The sequence below is a fragment of the Silurus meridionalis genome, chromosome 13 (genome assembly GCF_014805685.1).
Source record: "Silurus meridionalis isolate SWU-2019-XX chromosome 13, ASM1480568v1, whole genome shotgun sequence".
Lineage (NCBI taxonomy): Eukaryota > Metazoa > Chordata > Actinopteri > Siluriformes > Siluridae > Silurus > Silurus meridionalis.
The window spans coordinates 13852877-13874429 of NC_060896.1; the positions used below are offsets into that span (position 1 = coordinate 13852877).

Genomic DNA, 21553 nt, shown 5'->3' on the forward strand with positions numbered 1-21553 from the left:
AAAAAAAAAAAAAAAAGCCAAAGTTTTATTTGTGTTTACACAATGCCAAGTAGTACGAACATCAGCAATGATCTTAGAGAGGCAAATGTTGCTGCCAATCATTCTGATTTTAAAAGGCCAGTTTCAAACAATTTAAAGCCCCTTATTATACATTAAGGATCATCATTAAAGTGGAAAACATTCATTGCCAATCTTCCCAGGAGTAGATGTCCCAGCAAATTCACCCATGTAATGGTCAAAGAAATTGCAAAAATCCCTCAAAAGGTTTTCAATTAGTATGTAAAATGTTATAAGTTCATGACAATACAATTAGGAAAAGACTGAACAAGTATGACTTGAAAAGTTGCCAGAAGAAAGACCCTTGTACTAAAAAGAATATTGCAGCATGCAAAGCTGCATCTATACAAACCACTTTGTTCTGGAACAATGTCTTTAGACAGATGAGAACAGGTGAAGATGTTTAAGTTTATCATGAACTTCACTGTGTAACAAAGTATTCTAGAGTCAAATGTAAGGTCATCTGTCTGGCAGCTTAAGCTTGGGCAAAATTAGGTCATGCAACAAAACAAAGATCCTTAGCACACCAACAAATCTACAACAGAATTACTGAAAAGTATGTGCAGTGGCCCAGTCAAAATCCAGACTTCAACCTGAATGAAATGCTGTGAAAGGACCAAACAAATGCCCACATACCTCAATGTACTGAAACAACACTGTAAATAAAAGTGAGCCAAAATTCCTCCACAATGTTGTGAAACACTGATAAAGTCATGCAGACGCAATTAGTTCTACAAGCTATTTAATCATAACGTTCACTTTTTAAAACATGTTTTAAGTTGATTTTTGTAAAATAATGACATTGTGTGATATGTCATGTGCTATTCCTCTGAGGTGGTATTTACCTATTTCTTGGATGTGATAAGGACCAGATTATTTTTATTATTTACATAAAAACATAGAATTTCATGAGGGTGTTCCTTCTTTTTTAGAGATTTTCCATTTATTTGTGTTTTATCAAGACTTTTATGTAACTCAGAATGCATGATAAATATTATTGTTATTACTATTATTATGTAATGTAATATTAAAAGAAGCTTGTGTATACATACAAATAACTAAATCTAAAACTTTTTTTCGTTTTCAGGTAGGTATACTGGGCAGGACAGGTTCTGGCAAAAGCACACTTTTTAATGCACTTCTGCGTCTGGCCTACACAGATGGAGACATGTCCATTGACGGCGTCTCCTGCTATAACATGTCCCTGCAAAAATGGAGGAAGGCGTTTGGGGTAGTGCCACAGGTATGTCAATTGATTCGAATGACACCAATTTCTATTGTTTATACATAATAATATACGGTCTCTCATTCTGGCTATGTACCTATATCGCCATACCTTGTACAGAAAGTTTTCATCTTTACTGGAACATTTCGCATGAACCTGGACCCATATGAATGCCACAGTGACAAGGAGTTGTGGAGGGTTGCTGAAGAGGTAAGTCATTTTGGTGTAACACATTTTCGTCTTTAGTAGTAATTAAATAATAAACATTTATAAATTATGATGACATGGCAAAAGACATAAAAAGAGGAAAAAAAGACAAAAAAGGGTTTCAATGGTAAAATACAAAATTAAACTACAGTATACATTTGAGCCATCAAAGAAATGAAGCATTAGTGGTTACCTGTGTTGAACTAGGTTCAACTATCCCTACATCCCTACTGGACCCTGAATTTGGTTTTATTTATTAAAATTTTTTTGCAGTTTTAATGAGTTTGTAGCTGAATTCTTATGGGCACTGATGGAGCACGTATGTAGGCAGCCAGGTGCTTTCCTTTCAGTCTATTACAAAGGTCTCATGTTCGGAGAGCGGTCTGACCAACCAGAGGGAGCGTGGACTGGTTTGAAGTGAGAGGTGTTTTGCACTTAGTGCACTAACTGCTTGTCAAGTAACAGCTCCACTATGCAGCTCTGTTGCTCTGCATCGTCCAGTGATTAACCAGCATTGAAGTCATATTTCTATAAATTGGCCTGAACAGTTTAATATTTAAATTCACTGACACCAAATTAACCAATAATAATTTAATAAATGACAGTACATAATTTAGCAAAACAGAGCAATATCCAGTACCGTACTGTATAAACTATACAGCGGTGGCCAGCCGTGCATTTGGTACCTGGGCCTTCAGTGGGGAGTTAATAGGTGAATTAATTCACCTATTAATACCACCACTATCACGTCACAATTATAGAAACCACCGAAACTATACAATATACTATAGCTAGCTTCGGGGTTAGCAGACCTCCTCACGATGTCTAGCTTTTCTTAAAAATGTATTTTTAAGTATGTCCGAGACCAAATCAATTTCTCTCCCTCTGTAGGCGTAAAAAAGTCTCAGATGTATTAATGTGTGCAGATCTACACACGTGTTTTGCCAGTCGAACTTGGCTGTAACAGTTTCCCTCTGACCAACCAATCAGAGGACGGAAAAATGCTGACAATATTCTGGGCCAGACAGCTGCCCTGTGAGGCGAATTTGAAATCAAATTAGTTAAAGAAACAGACCAGTTGTTAATATTCTCTATGGTAAAAACACCAGCACTACTGATTCTGAAGGCCCTGGGCAGATTATATTCACATGGCAGCACATAAAGGCTGAAATCTGATTGGACAAAAAATCTAACATCCACATACACTTACTGGAAGCAGTGCAGCCAAGAGAAACGCTACGAAATGAAGAGAACAAACAGTTGGGAATAAATTAATACAATTTCATGGAACAAATTTAGGTTATATATGTAGATCAGTGTTTCTGATAGTGTTGAGGCCAGCAGAGAAGGCTTGGTGCCGGTTTGCAGGAAATGCTGCTATGTTTGCCAGCTGAATAAAATTTAGTCAAACCATCATAACTCAGGGACCATCTGTATTTAAATAAATGCTAATGGAAACTTTGTTATACAATGCTTTATGGATATGAGTGAAATTCCAGAAAAGCATAATTATACTTGTTTCAGTTGTTTTTTTTTTTATTAATATTTTTTTTCAGGTGGGACTTAAGTCAGTTATTGAGCAATTTCCAGATAAACTGGATTTCCAGTTGGAATATGGGGGACATGTGCTGAGCTACGGCCACAAGCAGCTAATGTGTTTGGCTCGATCCATTCTCAGTAGGTCACGTATCTTGCTGCTGGATGAACCCAGTGCCCACCTTGACCCCATGTAGGTAAACCACTAGCATAACAGTAACACAGTGTGCATAAAGCAGTAGAAATATGTTTTTGTAATTTCTTTGTGAACAGAAAAAACCCTTTTAATTTAGGATTAAATTACTGCACTGGTTGTTGTTGTGGTAACTGATGAATTGGTTTTTGGATTGCAGCACTGTAAAGGTACTCAAGAAGACGCTACGGCAGTCCTTTTCGTCCTGCACTATCTTACTGTGTGAACACAAGGTGGAACCGCTACTTGAGTGCCAGTGCTTCCTGGTAAAGCTCTCTCTTTCATTACTTTTATTTTACTGGCTCTTCTATAAAATGCTATTTTTTTGTTCTGAAAAAATGACTGTTACAAAGTGCTAATGTGATGATAAACACTCCTTCCAAAATATATTATAATGTAAATGTCTCCCATCAGAAAACTTTACCATACAAAAAAAACCCAAAACAAGCAACACTATATCAACAAAAACATTGGGACACCTGACTTCTAAATGTGATTCTTCCCCAAACTGTTACATAAAGTTGGAGACACTCTTATATAGGATTATAGGAAGTGAATTAGCATTAGATTTTTCTTTCACTAGAACTAAAAGACTCAAACCTTCCAGCATACCAATGCCCATGTGCAAGAAGTTTTATTAAGATATGGTTTAAATGGTTTAGAGTTTAAGATCTTGAGTGGCCTGCTTATAAAGCTCTAACCGCAACCCAGTTGAACAGCTGTGGGATGAATTGGAACACTGACTGAATCCCAGGCCTCCCCACAATACATTACGAAATATTTCTAATGCTCTCGTGCTCTTGAATGAGCACAAATCTCCACACACACATACTAGTGGAAAAATGGAAGTTTTTATTACAGCAAATGGGATCTAGATGTTGAATAGGATGTTCAAAAAGCACATACCAATCTTAATTGAATTATAGTCATTATATCTACTGTATAATGTATTACATATACGTTTAACATATTAACATTTAAATCTAGCTGTTTCATAAATAATAAAGTATATTGCAAAAGATATTAGTTATTAACAGATGTTTGATTTGAGATCACAGCTATATGCACAATATAAACACTATATGCAAACACCAAAATAGCAGCAATGACCAAAAAATCAAAAAGCTGCTTTTGAATACATTATAATGTCAATCAGTATAGCAGAATGTACAGCTATTAGGTAACTGCATATTAGGTGCTTTAAATCAGCGGTACACAAACTTAAGTGGCTAGAAATTGCATAATACCAAACCATTATATTCAAATGAAAGTTGCCAAGGTTCCTCTTATTTACGCTTCAATATTTAAAAATACAAAAATGAATAGTTCAAAGTTCTAGTTCAATGAAACTTATAGTACAATAAGAAACAATCCAATTACATGTATAATAAAGTTCAGTGCCTAATACAGTACAGCTGTTCAGTGACCTCTAATGTGATACATGAAGCTGGTTCTTATTTTTCGAAGGTTTTTCCAAATGCCACCTCCTTATTTTTTCCTTGTCTCATATATGGCATGGTGGGCCAAATCAAGGGTCACTAAAGTCCCTAGTTTGGGCATCTCTGCATTAAAATTATTTTAAAGAATAGTATTTACTGATGTGGTTATGGTGTTTACCAGGGATAAGCCGGTAAATTTGTTGTTAGTCGACAAGGACAGAGGAAAGCTACCATCAAGATCACACACAAAAATGTATCAATGTATCACAGGAGTTGTGTCCATTTCTTTCACTTTCATCTCTCTTTGCTCTTTACTTTTATATTAATTATTAAAAGGTATTCTGATCATTTTGGCTATAAGTCTGACTGCTTCTCTTAAAGGCCAGAAATATGCAGACACCTGATCACTCACATCCATTTGTGCTTGTTAAACATCGTTTAAAACTCACCTTGTACACAGGGACAGTGGAGGGAAATTCATATTTTAAAGCATACAAAAACATTCTAGACAATAGTACAGCATTCAAGTGTGATGCCCATATGTTGATTTACATTCAGCTATACAGTGTATATACAAAAAGTGATATAACAATCATTAATGGCCAATTTTAAAACAATGTATTACATATAATACACATTCCCCAATACTCCAAGATCTCATTTCATGAGGAAAAATACCTAATATTGGAAAGTATTAGGTTTCTAATGAACCATTTTTTCACTCCCGATCTCTGAACGATAAATTAGATTGGTTATTCTGAATTTGAATTAACTTGGATTGTACTGTTATACAAAGTTTCATTGTTTGAACATAGAGCTATCAGCAGCTGGGCTCATCTGGGTCACAGTCCTCAGTAGAGCAGATATTTTAAGCTAGTTTATTTACATCATGACAAACACAGCCTAGCTGACCAAGAGGATGGTGCTGTTATATTAGCTGTGTTTATATTTATATGCCTGGTCATACTACATATTAAACATAGAATTACATTACAATACAGTTAATTACTTTGATAAGTCTTTTTTGTGACATTTTTTCTCCTCGCTATAGATGATGGAACAGGGTAAGGTGAAGACTTACGAGTCGATCCAGCGCCTGCTGAACGAGACCAGCCAACTGAAACAGGCCATAAGTCCAGCAGAGCGCCTCAAACTCTTCCCACGCCGTAACTCTAGCCTGCGTGTGCCACAGCCCAAACTGAGCTCAGTCACACTCACACTACAGGAGGAGACAGAAGACGACATCCAGGACACTCGCCTGTAGCCCAAGGCAATCAGACACAACAGAGACTCTGTCTTCATGAGCTCCTGCTAAGCATGGGACTTCTCAGGTCCTGAACCCTATCGTCTCATTTTACACACTCATTCTGAAGCGCATCTTTTTTTAGCACGTGCGCTGATGATCTGGAATATGATTGTGGTACAATAAATATCTTTTTTTTTTTTTTTTTATACTATATATATATATATATATATATATATATATATATATATATATATATATATATATACACAAAAATATAATTTAAGGTACTTTCATAACTGGAGACAATGGGACCAGGAAATGAGCATTCCACTGTAAAAAGTAAAAAAAAGAAAAAAGAAAAAAAGAACAACAACAAAAAAAAAATGGTCCAAAGTTTTTCCTCTTGGTGGCCTTCAGACATCATGTTTTCAGAAAAAACTGTTGTAAATCTTATTTATTGAATTGTCAGTCCACAAGCCTCAAACTTGTTTCTGTGAAAGTACTGCAAAATGTGCTTTTGTAAAACTCACAGGCAGCAACTTTTATTTGTTACATATAGGAATTTTATTTATCTACTAACAAATTAGGCCTGTAATGAAATGCAACATTAGTACTGGATTATTACTGGATTACTGGATAGTAGTGGATTATTATTTCTTTTTTCATTACCAACCAAAGGTTTGAGACTGATGATAATTGTATAAAGAAAATAAACATGACATTTTTTTTTTCCAAGAGATTTTTATGAACTGTCATTTTCTAAATGTGTCACAATATCTGAGCTTAGCTTTAATTCAAGGCAACACACCACACAGGTGCATCTCAATAAATTAGAATAGCATTAAAAAGTTTTTTTTTGAAAAGATGAAAAGATTTATTTTAGTAATTCAATACAAAAAGTGCAACTCATATTATATAGATTCATCACACACAGACTGATATTTTTCAAATGTGTTTTTTTTCCTTTTTCTTTTGATGATTTTGGCTCACATTTAACAAAAACCCACCAATTCAATATTTAAAAAAATGTTAATACTTCTGAAAAGTATGTTCATTTACTGTGTATGTACTCAATACTTGGTAGAGGCTCCTTTTACTTTAATTACTGCCTCAATTCAGCGTGGCATGGAGGTGATCAGTCTGTGGCACTGCTGAGGTGGTATGGAAGCCCAAGGTTCTTTGCCAGTGGTCTTCAGCTCATTTGCATTTTTTGGTCTCTTGTTTCTCATTTTCCTCTTGACAAAGATTCTCTATGGGGTTCAGGTCTGTTGAGTTTGCTGGCCAGTCAAGCACACCATCACCATGGTCATTTAACCAACTTTTGGTGCTTTTGGCAGTGTGGGCAGGTGCCAAATCCTGCTGGAAAATGAAATCAGCATCTCCATAAAGCTGGTTAGCAGAGGAAAACATGAAGTGCTCTAAAACTTCCTGCTAGACGGCTGTGCTGATCTTGGATTTGATAAATACAATGGACCAACACCAGCAGGTGACATGACTCTCCAAACCACCACTGACTGTGCAAACTTTACACTGGACCTCCAGCAACTTGGATTCTGTGCCTCTTCTTTCGTTTTCCAGACTCTGGGACCTGGATTTCCAAATGAAATGCAAAATTTTCTTTCCTTTCATCTGAAAAGATGACTTTGGCCCACTGAGCAACAGTCCAATTCTTTTTGTCCTTTGTCCAGGTAAGACACATCTGACGTTGTCTCTGGTTCAGAAGCTGCTCGACACAAGGAATGCGTCAGTTGTAGCCAATGGATACGTCTTTGCGTGAAATCTCTTTAAGAACTGACTCCAGCTGCAGTACACTCTCTGTAAATCTCCTCCAAACTCTTGAATGGGTAAGTCTTGAAAGGTTTCACGTTTTCTACCATTTTTTTACACATTTTTCCTTCCATTCCACTTTTCATGAATGTGCTTGGATACAGCACTCTGTGAACAGCAGCTTCTTTAGCGATGACCTTTTGTGTCTTACCCTCCATGTGCAGGGGGTCAATGATCATCTTCTGGACAACTGTCAAGTGGAGCCTGAACCAGACTGAGACACCATTTAAAGGCTCAGGAAACCTTTGCAGGTGTTTGGCGTTAATGAGCTGATTAATGCGACACCACCAGGCTCCAATATTTAACATTTTCACAATATTCTCATTTTCTGATATACTGAATTTTGGGTTTTCATTAGCTGTAAGCCAAAATCATCAAAATTAAAAGAAATAAACACTTGAAATATATCAGTCTGTGTGATGAATCTATATAATATACGAGTTTCACTTTTTGTATTGAATTACTAAAATAAATCAACTCTTCAATGCTATTCTAATTTATTGAGATCCAAATGTATAATGTGTCTAAACCACTGTCCTCAATGACTTCTAGGCTATTTTTAGTTTCTTCTGAGAAGTAAGTTTCAAAAGAATGACAGCGAAAATGAGGGAATTCAACATGAAATAAATGAAACATGACATCACTGTTAGCGTCCAGTGACACTGCTGTAGTCTCCCGAAGTAAATGTAAAGGTGTAAAGTGCTTATAGACATCACTAAAGCAAATATAATGTTTCAGTTTTTATGGTCATCAATATTTAAAAAGGACATAGACTTTATGCAGGTAAATGCTCCATTGCATACATTTAAGTTCTTCACTGCCTAGCTAGACAGAAAAGGCAGGTGGGATGTACAGGGGGCTTTACAGTGAGGAAAAACATATGATATGATGGATATGGTGGCATGCAGTGCTTCATTGGTGGAACATGTTTTTAATAGTATGTGGTCATGTTCACATCTGTTCAGAGTACATTTTCACCTGGATCAGTAACACTGGATTATAGTATGTGTGGGTATGTGGTAAAATAAAATCAATAACTGGCCATAATGATTAGAGTAACAGTGCATTTTTAATCGCTGTGCTCAGAGGAAACAGGACATTTCTGTGAACCTCATCAGACACCTATCTCACAATTCAACATCAGTGGTTGACTATAATCTTCTGTACATATGAACAATGGTGACTGTTAAAATAATACTTGATTATCCGAAGTGTTAGAGAAGAACAAATCAAAAATTAATGACACTTTTTAAAATTCAGCAGTGGCTTCTGCACAAGGGTCAAAGTTTAAGCAAGTCCTGACTCAGCACACATTCCATGGGCAACAAAAACGACTCATTATGGCTTAACAGACAAAAGAGAGGACTTGTGTCGCGATGACGTTACTTATTGCCACATTCAGTTCACTTTGAAACAAGTGAAAAAAATCTACCAAAATGTAATATTAGAAACACTATGTACAAGTTTTTTTTTCTTTCTTTTTTTTTTAAGCTCTTCAGTATACAAGCGCATCACCACATCTACTATATTTATATATAACATTTAAGTTCCAATTCTTTATTTACACATATCTGGTAAAACCCTGATTAATTTGAACAATATGTAGAACCAATCTTGCAACTATATAGACATAAAATACTTATCTGAAAATACTTATTGGCAAAAAAACAAGACTGGGTTTTTCCTTTAATCACCTAAAAGCTCACAAAGCACTTCATTAATCAGCCTTCCTAGGCTAATTCCCTTCCATACTCTTTTTTTTTAAATTTTATTTTATTTGATACTTTAACATTGAAATATAATAAAACTATGGTCCCAAAGTACACAAGATAATATATAGTGTAACAAGTATGGACAACATTCATTATAAATATTAAAAAGCTGTCAATAACACACTTTGGAGGAAGTTTACAGAGTAGGGATATAGGATTGGAAACGGGAGTCTATTCACGTTTATTGTAGTTTTTGTGGAAGTCGGAGTTAAGGATCCAGATCTCCTCTTCTGGTTGCTTGTTTCTGTTTTTGGGTTGTGTCTGCCTTGTTCTGCTGCTCATGTGGGCTCTGCTGCTGTGCGTTTGGGAGAGACGGATGCTGCTGCTGCTGCTGATAGTGGGGGTGAAGGTATTGGGGGGTCGGGCGCTGCTGGCAGTTTGCTGATGCCCTTTGCTGCTAGGGACTGGCAGCTGAGATTTGGGCCTGGCCACTCGACGTGGAGAGGTATGCACATTTTCTGAACGACTGCTGTTAACCTGTCAACGATCCATAAATCATCCGTTAAATGCGACAAGATTCATGCACAGAATGCTGACTTACAGCAAATACACTATATTGCCAAAAGTATTTTAGGTCACCTGACCTTTCCTGCTAGATTTGGTTCTTTTCCAAACCGTTACCACAAAGCTGGAGGAACTCAATTGTACAGGACCTCTTTAGATGCGCAATAATTCACTTGAACTTGGGAACCCAAACCTGTTCCAGTATAGCAATGCCTCTGTGGCACAAAGTGAGCTCCTTTAAGATCTGGTGTACATGCTTTGGCGAGGAAGATCTTGAGTGGCCTGCTATAGATCGCTGATCTCATCCATACTGAACAACTTTGGGATGAATTGGAACAGTGACTTCACCCCAGGCCTCCTCACCTACATCAGTACCTGCTTTTCATAATAACCTTGTGGTTGATGAACACAAATATCCATAAAATCACTCCGAAATCTAGTGGAACAGCTGCAGGGGAGAGTGGAGGGAATTATACAAGCAAATTGGGCAATTTGAGTGTGGAATGCAATGCTCAAAAATCACATACCAAACTTATGACCAGGTGACCCAATACTTTTGGCAATATAGTGTATAATCAGATTATTTCAGTGGTATCTGTAATGTTTTTTAATGTGAATAAATCACCAGGTTAATGTAATTAAAATGTCAAAATTGGCACATATGAAAGTTCCTTAATCTACAGGTTCCTAAAATTCCTTAATTTTAATCTCCTCAACTATATTGTATCTGGCAAATGACACTTTAAAAATGTAGGTTGGATTTCCTCCTACGTCATACTACAGCAACCTCTGTTTCGTCATTTCTCAAATTAGTGCATGTGCAAACTGAATTGTGAACCTTCTGATTGTGAAATATGCTACTGTTGAAGCTGCCACTCCTAATATATTTATAACCTAATCATTCATGAAGGCTTTCAAACCTACAGAAGAACATGGCATTGCTACATTGCACTGTACATTGTTGTGTGAGTTATATTATTGCTGCCTTTCCTTACAATTGCTTTATCTTTAATCTACAATGCGATAAATACTAGTATCAAAAAGTATCAAAAAGAGAAGCCTGCAGACTATAGCTCTGCTCGGTTCTCAAAGTGCGAAGCGCGGCCCTCTAGCGGGGAATAAAGATATGACAGGCGGGGTGCAGTAAACGACAGGATTGGAATATTTTTTGTTCTATTCATTAATCTTCATTAATGCTTTTCCCTATTAAAATAAAGTTAATACACACAAAGCAACCACAAACAAACAATCAGTTCATTAATGCGAGTAAATTCGGTTTATGTACTGTAAGGTGGAACCACTGCGAGAAAATAACGGGTAACTGACAGCAAGTTGACTGCAGTAGCCCAATAAACACACTAACATAGGCACAAAGCACTATCTGAAATGGTGTACTTGTTGTTCTTGACTTGTACATCATTGTTGCCAAATGCATTTACTCTTTTGACAGTAAGGCAAAGTGATAACACAACTACACTTTTATTTTCTCAGTATTTTTGTAACTATTTAATGTTATTGATTCAGAACTTGATACTTCAAAAGAATAAGACATTTATAAACAAAGTATTTAATTACCATTTTTGTGGGGTGACGGAGGACAGGCGGGGATTAAACCCCCCCCCTTTTCAGTAGGGAATGGCAGAAAAACGTTGAGACTCACTAGTCTAGCAAATATATGAAGTGTTATCATATCTGTAATTATTTAATCAGCCATTATACAGTATGAGGCTACATGGCCTTTAATTTTTATTTTATTTTTTGTATGTCTTTTTCTTGCACTGTTTGCACTAGGTTGCACACGATGCACTTTATGTGGCTAAAACAACTTACTTTAGTCCTTAGCTCTGTGTTCTGTTATGTAGCTCTGTGTTCTGTTATGTAGCTGTAGGTTCTTTTATGTATCTCTAGGTTCTGTTATGTAGCTCTGTGTTCTGTTATGTAGCTCTAGGTTCTGTTATGTAGCTCTAGGTTCTGTTATGTAGCTCTAGGTTCTGTTATGTAGCTCTAGGTTCTGTTATGTAGCTTTGTGTTTTGTTATGTAGCTCTGTGTTCTGTTATGTAGCTCTGGGTTCTGTTATGTAGCTCTGGGTTCTGTTATGTAGCTCTGGGTTCTGTTATGTAGCTCTGGGTTCTGTTATGTAGCTCTGGGTTCTGTTATGTAGCATCAGGGTTCTGGATAAACGTTGTGTACTGAGACACTTATATGTGGTTAAAATAACATTACAAACTTCGTGACTTGACTTATATCTAGGGTTAGGGTTAGGGTTATTAATGCCTGACTTTATTGATTTTGCAGGATAATATGAAATAGGTTCCCCTGATGAGCATGCTCACAAATAAACTTATGAAGAGTTCATTTGTTAGCAGATGACCTGAATCTGCAGTGTTAGATCAGACAATGGTGAGTCATGCTGGTGTTACCTGCTGCACTGGATGTTTATTGCTGTCCAAACTAATGTCTTCTCTGCTGACTTGGAGTCCAGTATGGCTCTGCTCCACTTTTCTCTGATGAGTGTCTCGACTTGAGCCAGAAAGCATAATGAAGTCCTCTTGGGACACAGCAATCTGCAGCAGAAGCAAAGAATACATCTTTAATAGATAAACAGATTAGAGGGATTTGTGGTGTTCCACAGTGCTAAGTGTTACAACCCCCAACCAAAACTCCTACGATGTTAACCGTTGTTTCAGTTCTTTTGTACAAATAAAGCATTTTGGTCAACACTGCAGCAATTGGAGAAATTATGCAACAACAATCCACAGTTCACTGGAAACAACAGGATACAGACTTGGAGCTATTTGTACTGAATGCAGTATTAAATTACTTTGCTTATATCTGGCTCAGATTTGCTGGAGCACATAGTCTGTAGTTCCCGGATCAGGTCGCTCTCATCATCAGAGTAGAGAGTGAGACCAGTCGAACCCCCATCAGTGACTCTGTAGAAACACATTTAAAACTAACATAGGCTCATAACAATAAACAACAGAAAAGGCTTTCATAATAGTGGCGTGTCAATGTGTGAACAGTGCCCTCTGCTGTGTCACCAGCAGAACAACAAACCTGGGATGATTGGCATTTGTTATTAGGTTAACATCTAAATTGGACACAGGGCCTGAAGAAAAAAGATAGAAATGTGTATGAATATGTATTGATTCTCACAAAAGTCATACTCAGTTTTGAATGATAAACGTATATCTGACAACAGATTATCCCTGACCTTCTTGCAAAGAGGTGTTCGAGCCTATTCCAGATGTAGGAGTTGATTTTTTTCTTGGACTGGTGTTGGATCGTCTCCACACAGCGCTATCACGCCCTTTCCTCCCACCTTTCCTGTAGGAGTAGCTTATGGAGGAGAGTGGAAAACATCCACCTCGAAACTCTGGCAAGAGCTGGTTGATCTCTGAATATTTAAACACAGAAAGATGCAACTGTGAAATTATTGGAGTGCATGAACACTCCACTGCATGCGTGTTCTTGTGAATGAGGTGCAGCTATTCAACAGGCTTATCATGCTGCAAATGAACAGAATTATTTATAAGATATGAGTTTGTGTAAAATGACATATAAGACTCTCTAATGTGAAACCTTATTGATAAGTTCAACTGGCAACTGTACTGTACATTTATATATGGTGTGCCATGTCAAGATTCAACAGTCAAATTAGCTTTTTCAATTAAATGCAATATTACAAAAATATTCTTTATATTCATAATAACTTGTGCTTTAATAACGTATAGCTATTCATCAACATATGGATGCTAGGACAAAGAAAATTCTAATATGTTGGAAATTTTGCATTTGGTTTAGCCTACAAAAACACACAGCTTGACTAAAAAATTGATAATTGATTTACATGTTATCATAGAGGACAGTGCAGCACATGAAGCCTATAACTGTGTGTATCCGCATCCCAAAGTGTGTAAGAACTGCACCCAGTGTGTGTTACTGCACCATGGCGTTTTAATACTGCACCTGATCTGTCTAGTGGGCAGCAGTGAAGCACGGCTTTATTCAGGACAATACTGAGAGCTGCTCGCACTACCGCCCTCTGCCCTGGACTTAGGCCCTTGTTGCTAGGAGACCGTTGCTGCAAAGGAGAGTGCTTGGCTGTTACCCTAGTGATGATAGCATCCTCAATGCGTGGGACCACCAACACATTCCACAGACGTGCCAACCACCTGCGAGGTAGCACAAACAACGAAACAGAGTCCGAAGGCCATCATGGACATGAAAATGTGACCTCAAGTGGCCTTGAGAAAGTATGCAAGAAAGATGCACTCACTTCGGTATGGCATGTCTTTGTTCTGGCAGGACTGGGCATGAGAGAAAAACATAAGGGCCGAGCAGGGCCTCAGGGGTTCCTAGGCGAGAAAGGCAGCTGTTGAGCTGCTGCCAGACTGAACACACCCAGGACAGTGTTCTGTGCACCGGTTCCTCAGGAGTCCAGGGTTGGCCCTGAAACTGCAACCAGCACAAAAATGACAAAATTGACAAAAGTCAAAAGAAAGATATAGATGCTAAAATGTAACTGAATTAGTCTGCTGTATTGTTGCCACTTCCGCTTAATTTATTTTTTACTTATATTAGAACACAGTACAGCTGTTTTTCCTTCCTGATTAAATATAATAGTTCTTCATAGTGGCCAGAATGTGCAGTGGATGCAATTACCAACTAAAACTCATAGAACAACGATTAGGAAAATGTGGATTGACCTTGTGGAGAAGCTTTCTGCGGAGGTGGCGTCCCAGCATGCTGCTGAGGGGCTCGGCGTCCCAGCGTAGTTGTACCCAGCGGAAGTGCTGCTGCAGTCGCAACTCGGCACCCTGCAGCCGTGGCTTGGCCAGTGTGCCAATTAGAAAACTGTTCTCTTGGAAGTAGTATAGTCTGTCCACACCTAAAGGCCAAATGTCAGCAAGTCAAAAGGGTTTTACATAAAGATTAAAAGGTTATACTGAATGTATTCTATGATGATCACAAATAGTCAAACATGTTTTTTTTTTTTTTTAATCCCTTTGCTGTACTGCCTCACTTGGAGCATGCCTTCCTAACATTCACTAGAACAGTATTCCAGAGGTAAATGAAGTGCTTGTTCTAGACTACTATTTCAGGAGAACAAGAGGATATGTTGGAGCTAAATGATTAATAAGCGATTAAATTAAATTAAACAAGAGTACATCTGATTTCATTTTTACATATTTAAAAGTAAATTTTATAAACTGTTGTTGCTATACATTCAATATGAAACAAAACATGGGCAAATAACAGATTCAAAGAAGTGTTTTATCTCATTCCATGGCATTTCCACACTTTGCTTTTACTTAGCTACCAGTTGCACTACATGTCCATGACAAGAAGTTTGAGGTTCTCACTGTGGTTAAGAGAGAGGGAGTAGAGTGAGCCGCGGTTCTCCAAAGCCTCACACAGATTCTCCAGGATGTGGCTAAGGGAGTGAGCTCTCTCCAGCCCTTCAAGCACCACCACCACACACCGACTTACAGCAGCCTCATGAACACACACTAGGAACCCTGGCACAACACAATACAACACAAAAGTATTTTGGGTTAATTATATAGTGACTAGTATAATAGTTATAAATTAAGCAGAATTATAAAAAAACAAAACAAAGTCATACCACAATTGATGAAGGTCTCCAGCAGTTGATCTTTAGACAGACCCTCCTCTATCTCCACACGGATTACATCACAGTCTATTCCCATGGCCTCCTGTCTGTGCTGAGTAGCATGTACACATACAGACAAAAAAACCAAACAAACTGAATAAAAGATTGAAGTAACGGAACGAGTGCAGATGTTCCTAGACAAACTGAAACAGTACTATACAGTAAAATAATTAACATACTATTATGCCACGTATTAAAATGCTGAACAGTCCCAATTGACCTACATTTTTTTGTATCAATTGGTATAAAAGAAAAGTTTATTTTAACAGAGGGATCCATTAATTAGTCTGATGGCTTATGTTTTAGCCACAAAGGCTGTTGACTTCAATGTGGCACAATATCTAAAGTGAAATGTATTTAGATCTATTGGGGGAAAAAAATCTGTAAAAAAGTGCAGGAAAAACAGCGGTCCGAGGCATACCCTGAAATAACTGTGATGGTTGCAGATTAGTGTAATATGTGAAGAAACACAGAAGAGCAACTGTTCTTGATTTACATGTCAGTGAAAGACATGACTGGACTGGACTTTTGAATGGTAAAGTGCCTAAAGAAGCCTGTACAAAACACCTTATAACCACAGCAAATTCATACATTGAGCTTTAATTATAATCTTGTGCTAGAAAGACATACAAACCCTTATTAAGTCATTATTTCAATAATATTCTTTGTCTTACCTTGATTTGGTGAGAAATCTGGTTGGCGATGTACTCCTGAAAACTTCCCTCCAGGCCATGGAAAATGACATTACGATACTGTTCAACCTTGACAGAAGGCAGGGGGGGCAAACAAAAAAAAAATTGTTGAGTAATTTACTAACTCAACATGTTTCCTTAGCCTGTACTAGTCTTTGGCACAGGTTGCATAATGCTGTGCATGAGATGGGCACCCTGTATCTATAACAGGACCCCTGGCCTAAGATAAGGACGGTTTCTACCGAATCCTATTTTATATGCAGCGTACCAGGCGCACATAATTCTGCAGCAGCGGGAGTGGGATCAATGAGTCGTAGGTCATCTCATCCAGAGCACACTCTGACAGCCCTGATACAAAGAGAAGAGAAAGGCAGAAGCTGTAAATCCAAGGATCTGCAAGGATTGCATGTGCAAGTCTGATGAAACACTTGACTAGACTGCCTTAAAGCGCTTTTAAACAAGATAGAACATTATGGAGTCTGGGTGCTATAAATACATGGCTAGGGATAAGATTTCATACACAGTAATAATGTCTTCTATTAGAGAAGTGTTTTGGTTGCATCTTTTATAAGATTTGAATTCTTTATAGATGCTTTATTTTATGATGCTTGGAAACAGACAAATATCTGAATATGATATTGTACATTTGAATTCTTTTTTTATTTTCCTTTTCATTTATTTATTTTCTTATTTTTGATTTCAGATCTCGTACATATCTGAACCATAAGGGGTTATGAGTTAAATCTGCCTTTTCAGATTTGAGGTTTTAGGGAAAGAAGAATTAAAATACAGAATAGAAAAATAAAAAACATTTTATTGAATATGTCTTGCAGCATCCTTCAGTTCCTGCTTGTGCCTTGAAATGCAGCTCAGGTGAATTCAGGTGAGGACTTGGCCATTGCAATATATTCTACTGCTTTTCCTTAAAAAAGTCTGCTTCAGATAAATGTCCATCTGTATTGTGAAGCACCCTTCAATGGGTTGTAAAGCATTTTGCAGCATTGGAGCACACAATATAGGCCTATACACTTCTGATTTCACTTACTTAATCACAAAATAGAACAGGGAGTCAGTTCAATTAGCAGTCATGTATTACCATGCCTTAACAATCCTTCTACCATGCTTGGTTTTATGGTATTCTTTCGATCATGAGCTCTTATGTTCCCAGACTGTAGATTTTTGGTAGATTATTTCTATCAAATTCTAAACCTGAATTCCTCTTTTTGAGGTTTAATAGGGCCTTAAATCTTGTGGAAAACATTATGCATTTACTCAGGATGTATTTTCTCAAGATTTCTCTTGCGGCTGTTCAGATTTATTAGCTTAGTGATGGCTTAATGAAATGACAGTACCAGCACTTTGGACGTCATACTGAAAGTTAAATGCAACAGATTCCAAATGCAAATGCGACACACAATTAACCCTAGGCCTAAAATTTAGGTTAAATAATTCCTGTTCAACTTCTGTTCACCCAATTTGGAAGGGGAATATCCTCAGTGGTCATAACCATAAAATGTTATGCCATTATTGAAAGTCCTGTAGTAGACAACTAAAATTACTGAAACGTTTTCTAACTCTAACCAAATATTTATGGGCCAACATACATTTTTTACTTACGCCCTTGTCCCATTGAAATACAATAATGCTTTGTCCAGGGACTCATGGTCAAGCAGGGAGTATAAATATGAAATTCATATTGAAATACTTCTGTCAGCTTCCAAGCTCCATATTTTATTACCATCATATAACATTGTGGCACGCAATACATAAATCAATATCAGATTGATTTTGAGACAGAGAAAATACAAGGAAGCTTTAGACGAAAATGTGTATTGCAAAGAGTACCTTTGAGGTGGACAGATATCCGCTGGCTCAAACGCTTACGGATCAGGTCCCAAGGGGTCTGGGCCAGCTCCTGTCCAAGAAGCCAAACAGCATCGCCTGCAGTACACAACCAGCAAGCATTAAATGTAGGTGTGCAATGGGTAACATAGAAATATAACTATCAGTGACAGCTGAGCTTTCATCTTATGTTGACAGAAATGAGTGCTGCACTAGCTGACTGTTTAGAATTTTCTCTCTCATGAATAAACACCTATACTCTTGTTTGATGTCAGGCTTTAATATGATATAATCATATTCTAACTCATTATCTAACGCACCATTATTGATTCCTGACCAACCCTTATTAACTCAAAACCAACTGCCTATAAACTATCTAAAAATCTATGTAGCATATATTTAAACAAAAAAGTGAAAATGTGTCAACAAAAGCAAAACAAACAAGCTGTGAGATAGAGAAGTCCAGATAGATGAAAGTTATAGGTGAGAAGTTGGGTTTATTTTCAGAAGTCATGCATGACAACCATAAAGCAGGCCAAGATCAATTAGACCTTAATGCCAACTCCTTCCCTACTTGGCCCAGAGTGGCTTTGGATAGGGCCCAGGGAACAGAGCCATTTTAAAGATCAGTCTGTGTGTGTCTAATTATATTAAAAGTGTGTACGCTTGGAAGGGCAAATGTTTTTGTTTATTTTGCAAGTGTGTGTGTGTGTGTGTGTGTGTGTGAGAACTCTTTATACATCATCTCTAACTAAAAGTAGTTCTTCATGCAATATAATACTAAAAAGCATAAAAAATAGAACAAAAGGCATGATTTTGTATAAAACCAGAATTGCATAAAGTCAGGATTAATATGACGGTGGGTCCTGCAAAATATTCTTATATATAATCTGTTTGCGGATGACATCTGTTAGAGCTGTAACTGATAAGTGAATAGTATGGGGCAGGGAAGTAAGCAAAACAGAAAAAACAGATCGGAAAATGAAATGGATGCTGAAAACAGTTTAAAATTGAGAAGAAAGTTTGTTAGGAAAAAAAGAAAATTTCCATTAAAATAAAAAAAAAAGTTTTAAACCCGAAATGTTTTGTCATTTTGCGAAAGATACCTCATGTTGCTATATATAATCATATACATTTGCACCAAAAGATTTGCAGACTTTAACTTTTAAATTGAAGAATGCAGAGAATCCATTAATTCTTATAAGAAAACAATATGTAAACTGCATTTGTTTCATCTATTTAATCTCACTCACTTGAAAAAGCTGAGGTTGGGAAATTAAAAACTTGATAAATGACCAAGAAAAATTTTTAGGAAGCAGCAGCTGTTTACAAGGCTGAGACGCCTTAGAATAGCAGGTTGCCCAGCCTCAAACATGCTTTTGGTTTTCAGATCACTTACCACAGGCCATACTTAACTATTTAGCAATGCACACCACACACAGTGTAGCAGCAGTTTCGACACTCAAAATGGCACTACATAATTATCCTGCTTTAAGTGATTTTATTAACACATTTCAGAGCAAAGACTACAGGTTTCAGAACATTTGTCTGAAGTGTGACAGGGTCAAAAGAATAAAGCAAGGCAATTTGCACCAAATAATGTCTAATAATTTGTTGAATGAAAAACAGGTTGAAGAAAAAAAAAATCTGAGGATGGTTATGTAGTGATTGATTCTGCATTAAGTAGAAATGCTCAACGGTCATCTTCCCATTTGCCTTCAGTACACAATTAGAGACACAAATGAGTGAGAAGAAAAAACGTTTTTTACTGAGCTACCAAATAATAGCAAAAATCTAGAGCAAAGGAAGTGCATATGGTGTCTTTAAAACGTTTCCGAGGCTCACCTATTTTCACTGAGGCCACACTGTTTACGGAAAGACCCAAAGGTTCATCTGCTCCTCCCAGTCCCTCCTGCCTCTCCCAGCTCCCACACACCAGTTGCAGGTGATCGGTTAGCAGGTGACCAAGAATTCGCCATAACTCTGGCCAGCTGGTGCGACGCTGGATGCTAACTGTGCCGATAGTAGCGCCATCCTCCATTAAATCAACAGGACACAGGTGCTCATGTGAGCCCATGTAGACCTGCACCACCACCATGTAGCAGTCTGGCAGAGTTGACATCAAAATGCAAGAGTCATCATTAAAAGTTTAGTTCAACTTAACTTTATATGTACTATACAAAAGCTACAACACACCTTGCTTAAGGACATTCATGAGAACTTCAAAACTAGCTTATCAACAGGGTTCTCAAGAGCCACATGGCTTAATAAAATGATTTTGCTGCATGTAATAATGCAATGAGCTTATATTTTGCCATAGACACCATGAAGACTAAAAGCTCTACATTATGCGCATTATATGCTTAATGCACAAAGTGTAATATATTGGCATTTAGACAGTGCATGTTACACCTAAAAGACTGCTATTTGAGATTTATTCACAGAGAGTATACTTTAGAAAATTATCACCTTTAAAAAAAATCCTATGGTAATTATTATATATTCACAGTAAAATAAGAGCTAGTAGTAAAACGGGATTTTGAAAAATCCTAATGATATTCAAACAGAAAAGGCTACTCAAGGCCAATTATCCATTTCCGGATGGCTGCTGCATATGTAGATGAGGAGCATTCAGTTCTGTACATCATACATACAGCACTTTAGTACATATATGGCTTACATTGAATGACTAATACAATAAAGGCACATGCAAATACACACACCACATGTGCGCACACACGCATGCACACTCACCCAGGTTCTCCAGCAGGTCTTTGCAATCATCTGTAGCCACATCATGTATAGTGCGGTTGCATTTGTCCCGCTTCTCTATATCCTGTTCACTGTGGCTACACAATACTTCCAGGCATTTCTGAAAGCCAAACAGTGTGATGTGTAAACAAGCGAAAGTTCATTCAAATATAAATAGAATAATGTCCACTGAACTGTGACAACACAATGCATATAGTTTGTTTCCATTCGTCTCCTCTGTGCTCCATGGGCTGACTGCGTTCTGACACCATCTTCCGAGCAATGCACTTTGCACTCTAATTGGTGAACTCTACCTGGATGACAATGTCCCGATCCACAAGGTGTGATGACTGACTAAATAAGTTGATGAGAATGAAAATAAATTTAATCCTAAAATATGGCCTTCTGAATTACCAGCTTTTAACTGAAAATATAGGAGATTTTGGACTGATTAGTTAGATCAGGAGAGTTTGATAAGTAGAGTTTGCTATCAACATCAAAATAATCTCTCATGGTGTAATTGTACAATGGTGCATATTGTGGCCCTACAATTTATGACACTATTTAATTTTTTTTTGTAATTT

The 21553-nt window shown here is 37.3% G+C and overlaps 2 protein-coding genes across 2 annotated transcripts in view; one reads left to right on the forward strand and one right to left on the reverse strand.

Moving 5' to 3' along the window:
* cftr (CF transmembrane conductance regulator) overlaps positions 1 to 6768 on the forward strand; it is a 33767-nt gene extending 26999 nt beyond the window's left edge. Inside the window, exons 23-27 of the mRNA XM_046865119.1 lie at positions 1145 to 1300; positions 1403 to 1492; positions 3046 to 3218; positions 3379 to 3484; positions 5709 to 6768. Of these exons, the coding sequence (XP_046721075.1) occupies positions 1145 to 1300; positions 1403 to 1492; positions 3046 to 3218; positions 3379 to 3484; positions 5709 to 5921 (738 nt within the window). The 3' untranslated portion in view covers positions 5922 to 6768. The remainder of the gene's footprint in view (positions 1 to 1144; positions 1301 to 1402; positions 1493 to 3045; positions 3219 to 3378; positions 3485 to 5708) is intronic.
* A 2012-nt stretch (positions 6769 to 8780) lies between these two features.
* The window catches only part of cttnbp2 (cortactin binding protein 2), a 41009-nt gene continuing 28236 nt past the window's right edge, over positions 8781 to 21553 (reverse strand). Inside the window, exons 9-23 of the mRNA XM_046864456.1 lie at positions 20973 to 21090; positions 20064 to 20324; positions 18222 to 18317; positions 16645 to 16724; positions 16359 to 16445; positions 15637 to 15736; positions 15374 to 15529; positions 14717 to 14898; positions 14287 to 14465; positions 13977 to 14182; positions 13222 to 13404; positions 13065 to 13116; positions 12829 to 12940; positions 12428 to 12571; positions 8781 to 9979 (exon numbers count right to left, since the gene is read on the reverse strand). Of these exons, the coding sequence (XP_046720412.1) occupies positions 9674 to 9979; positions 12428 to 12571; positions 12829 to 12940; positions 13065 to 13116; positions 13222 to 13404; positions 13977 to 14182; positions 14287 to 14465; positions 14717 to 14898; positions 15374 to 15529; positions 15637 to 15736; positions 16359 to 16445; positions 16645 to 16724; positions 18222 to 18317; positions 20064 to 20324; positions 20973 to 21090 (2262 nt within the window). The 3' untranslated portion in view covers positions 8781 to 9673. The remainder of the gene's footprint in view (positions 9980 to 12427; positions 12572 to 12828; positions 12941 to 13064; positions 13117 to 13221; positions 13405 to 13976; positions 14183 to 14286; positions 14466 to 14716; positions 14899 to 15373; positions 15530 to 15636; positions 15737 to 16358; positions 16446 to 16644; positions 16725 to 18221; positions 18318 to 20063; positions 20325 to 20972; positions 21091 to 21553) is intronic.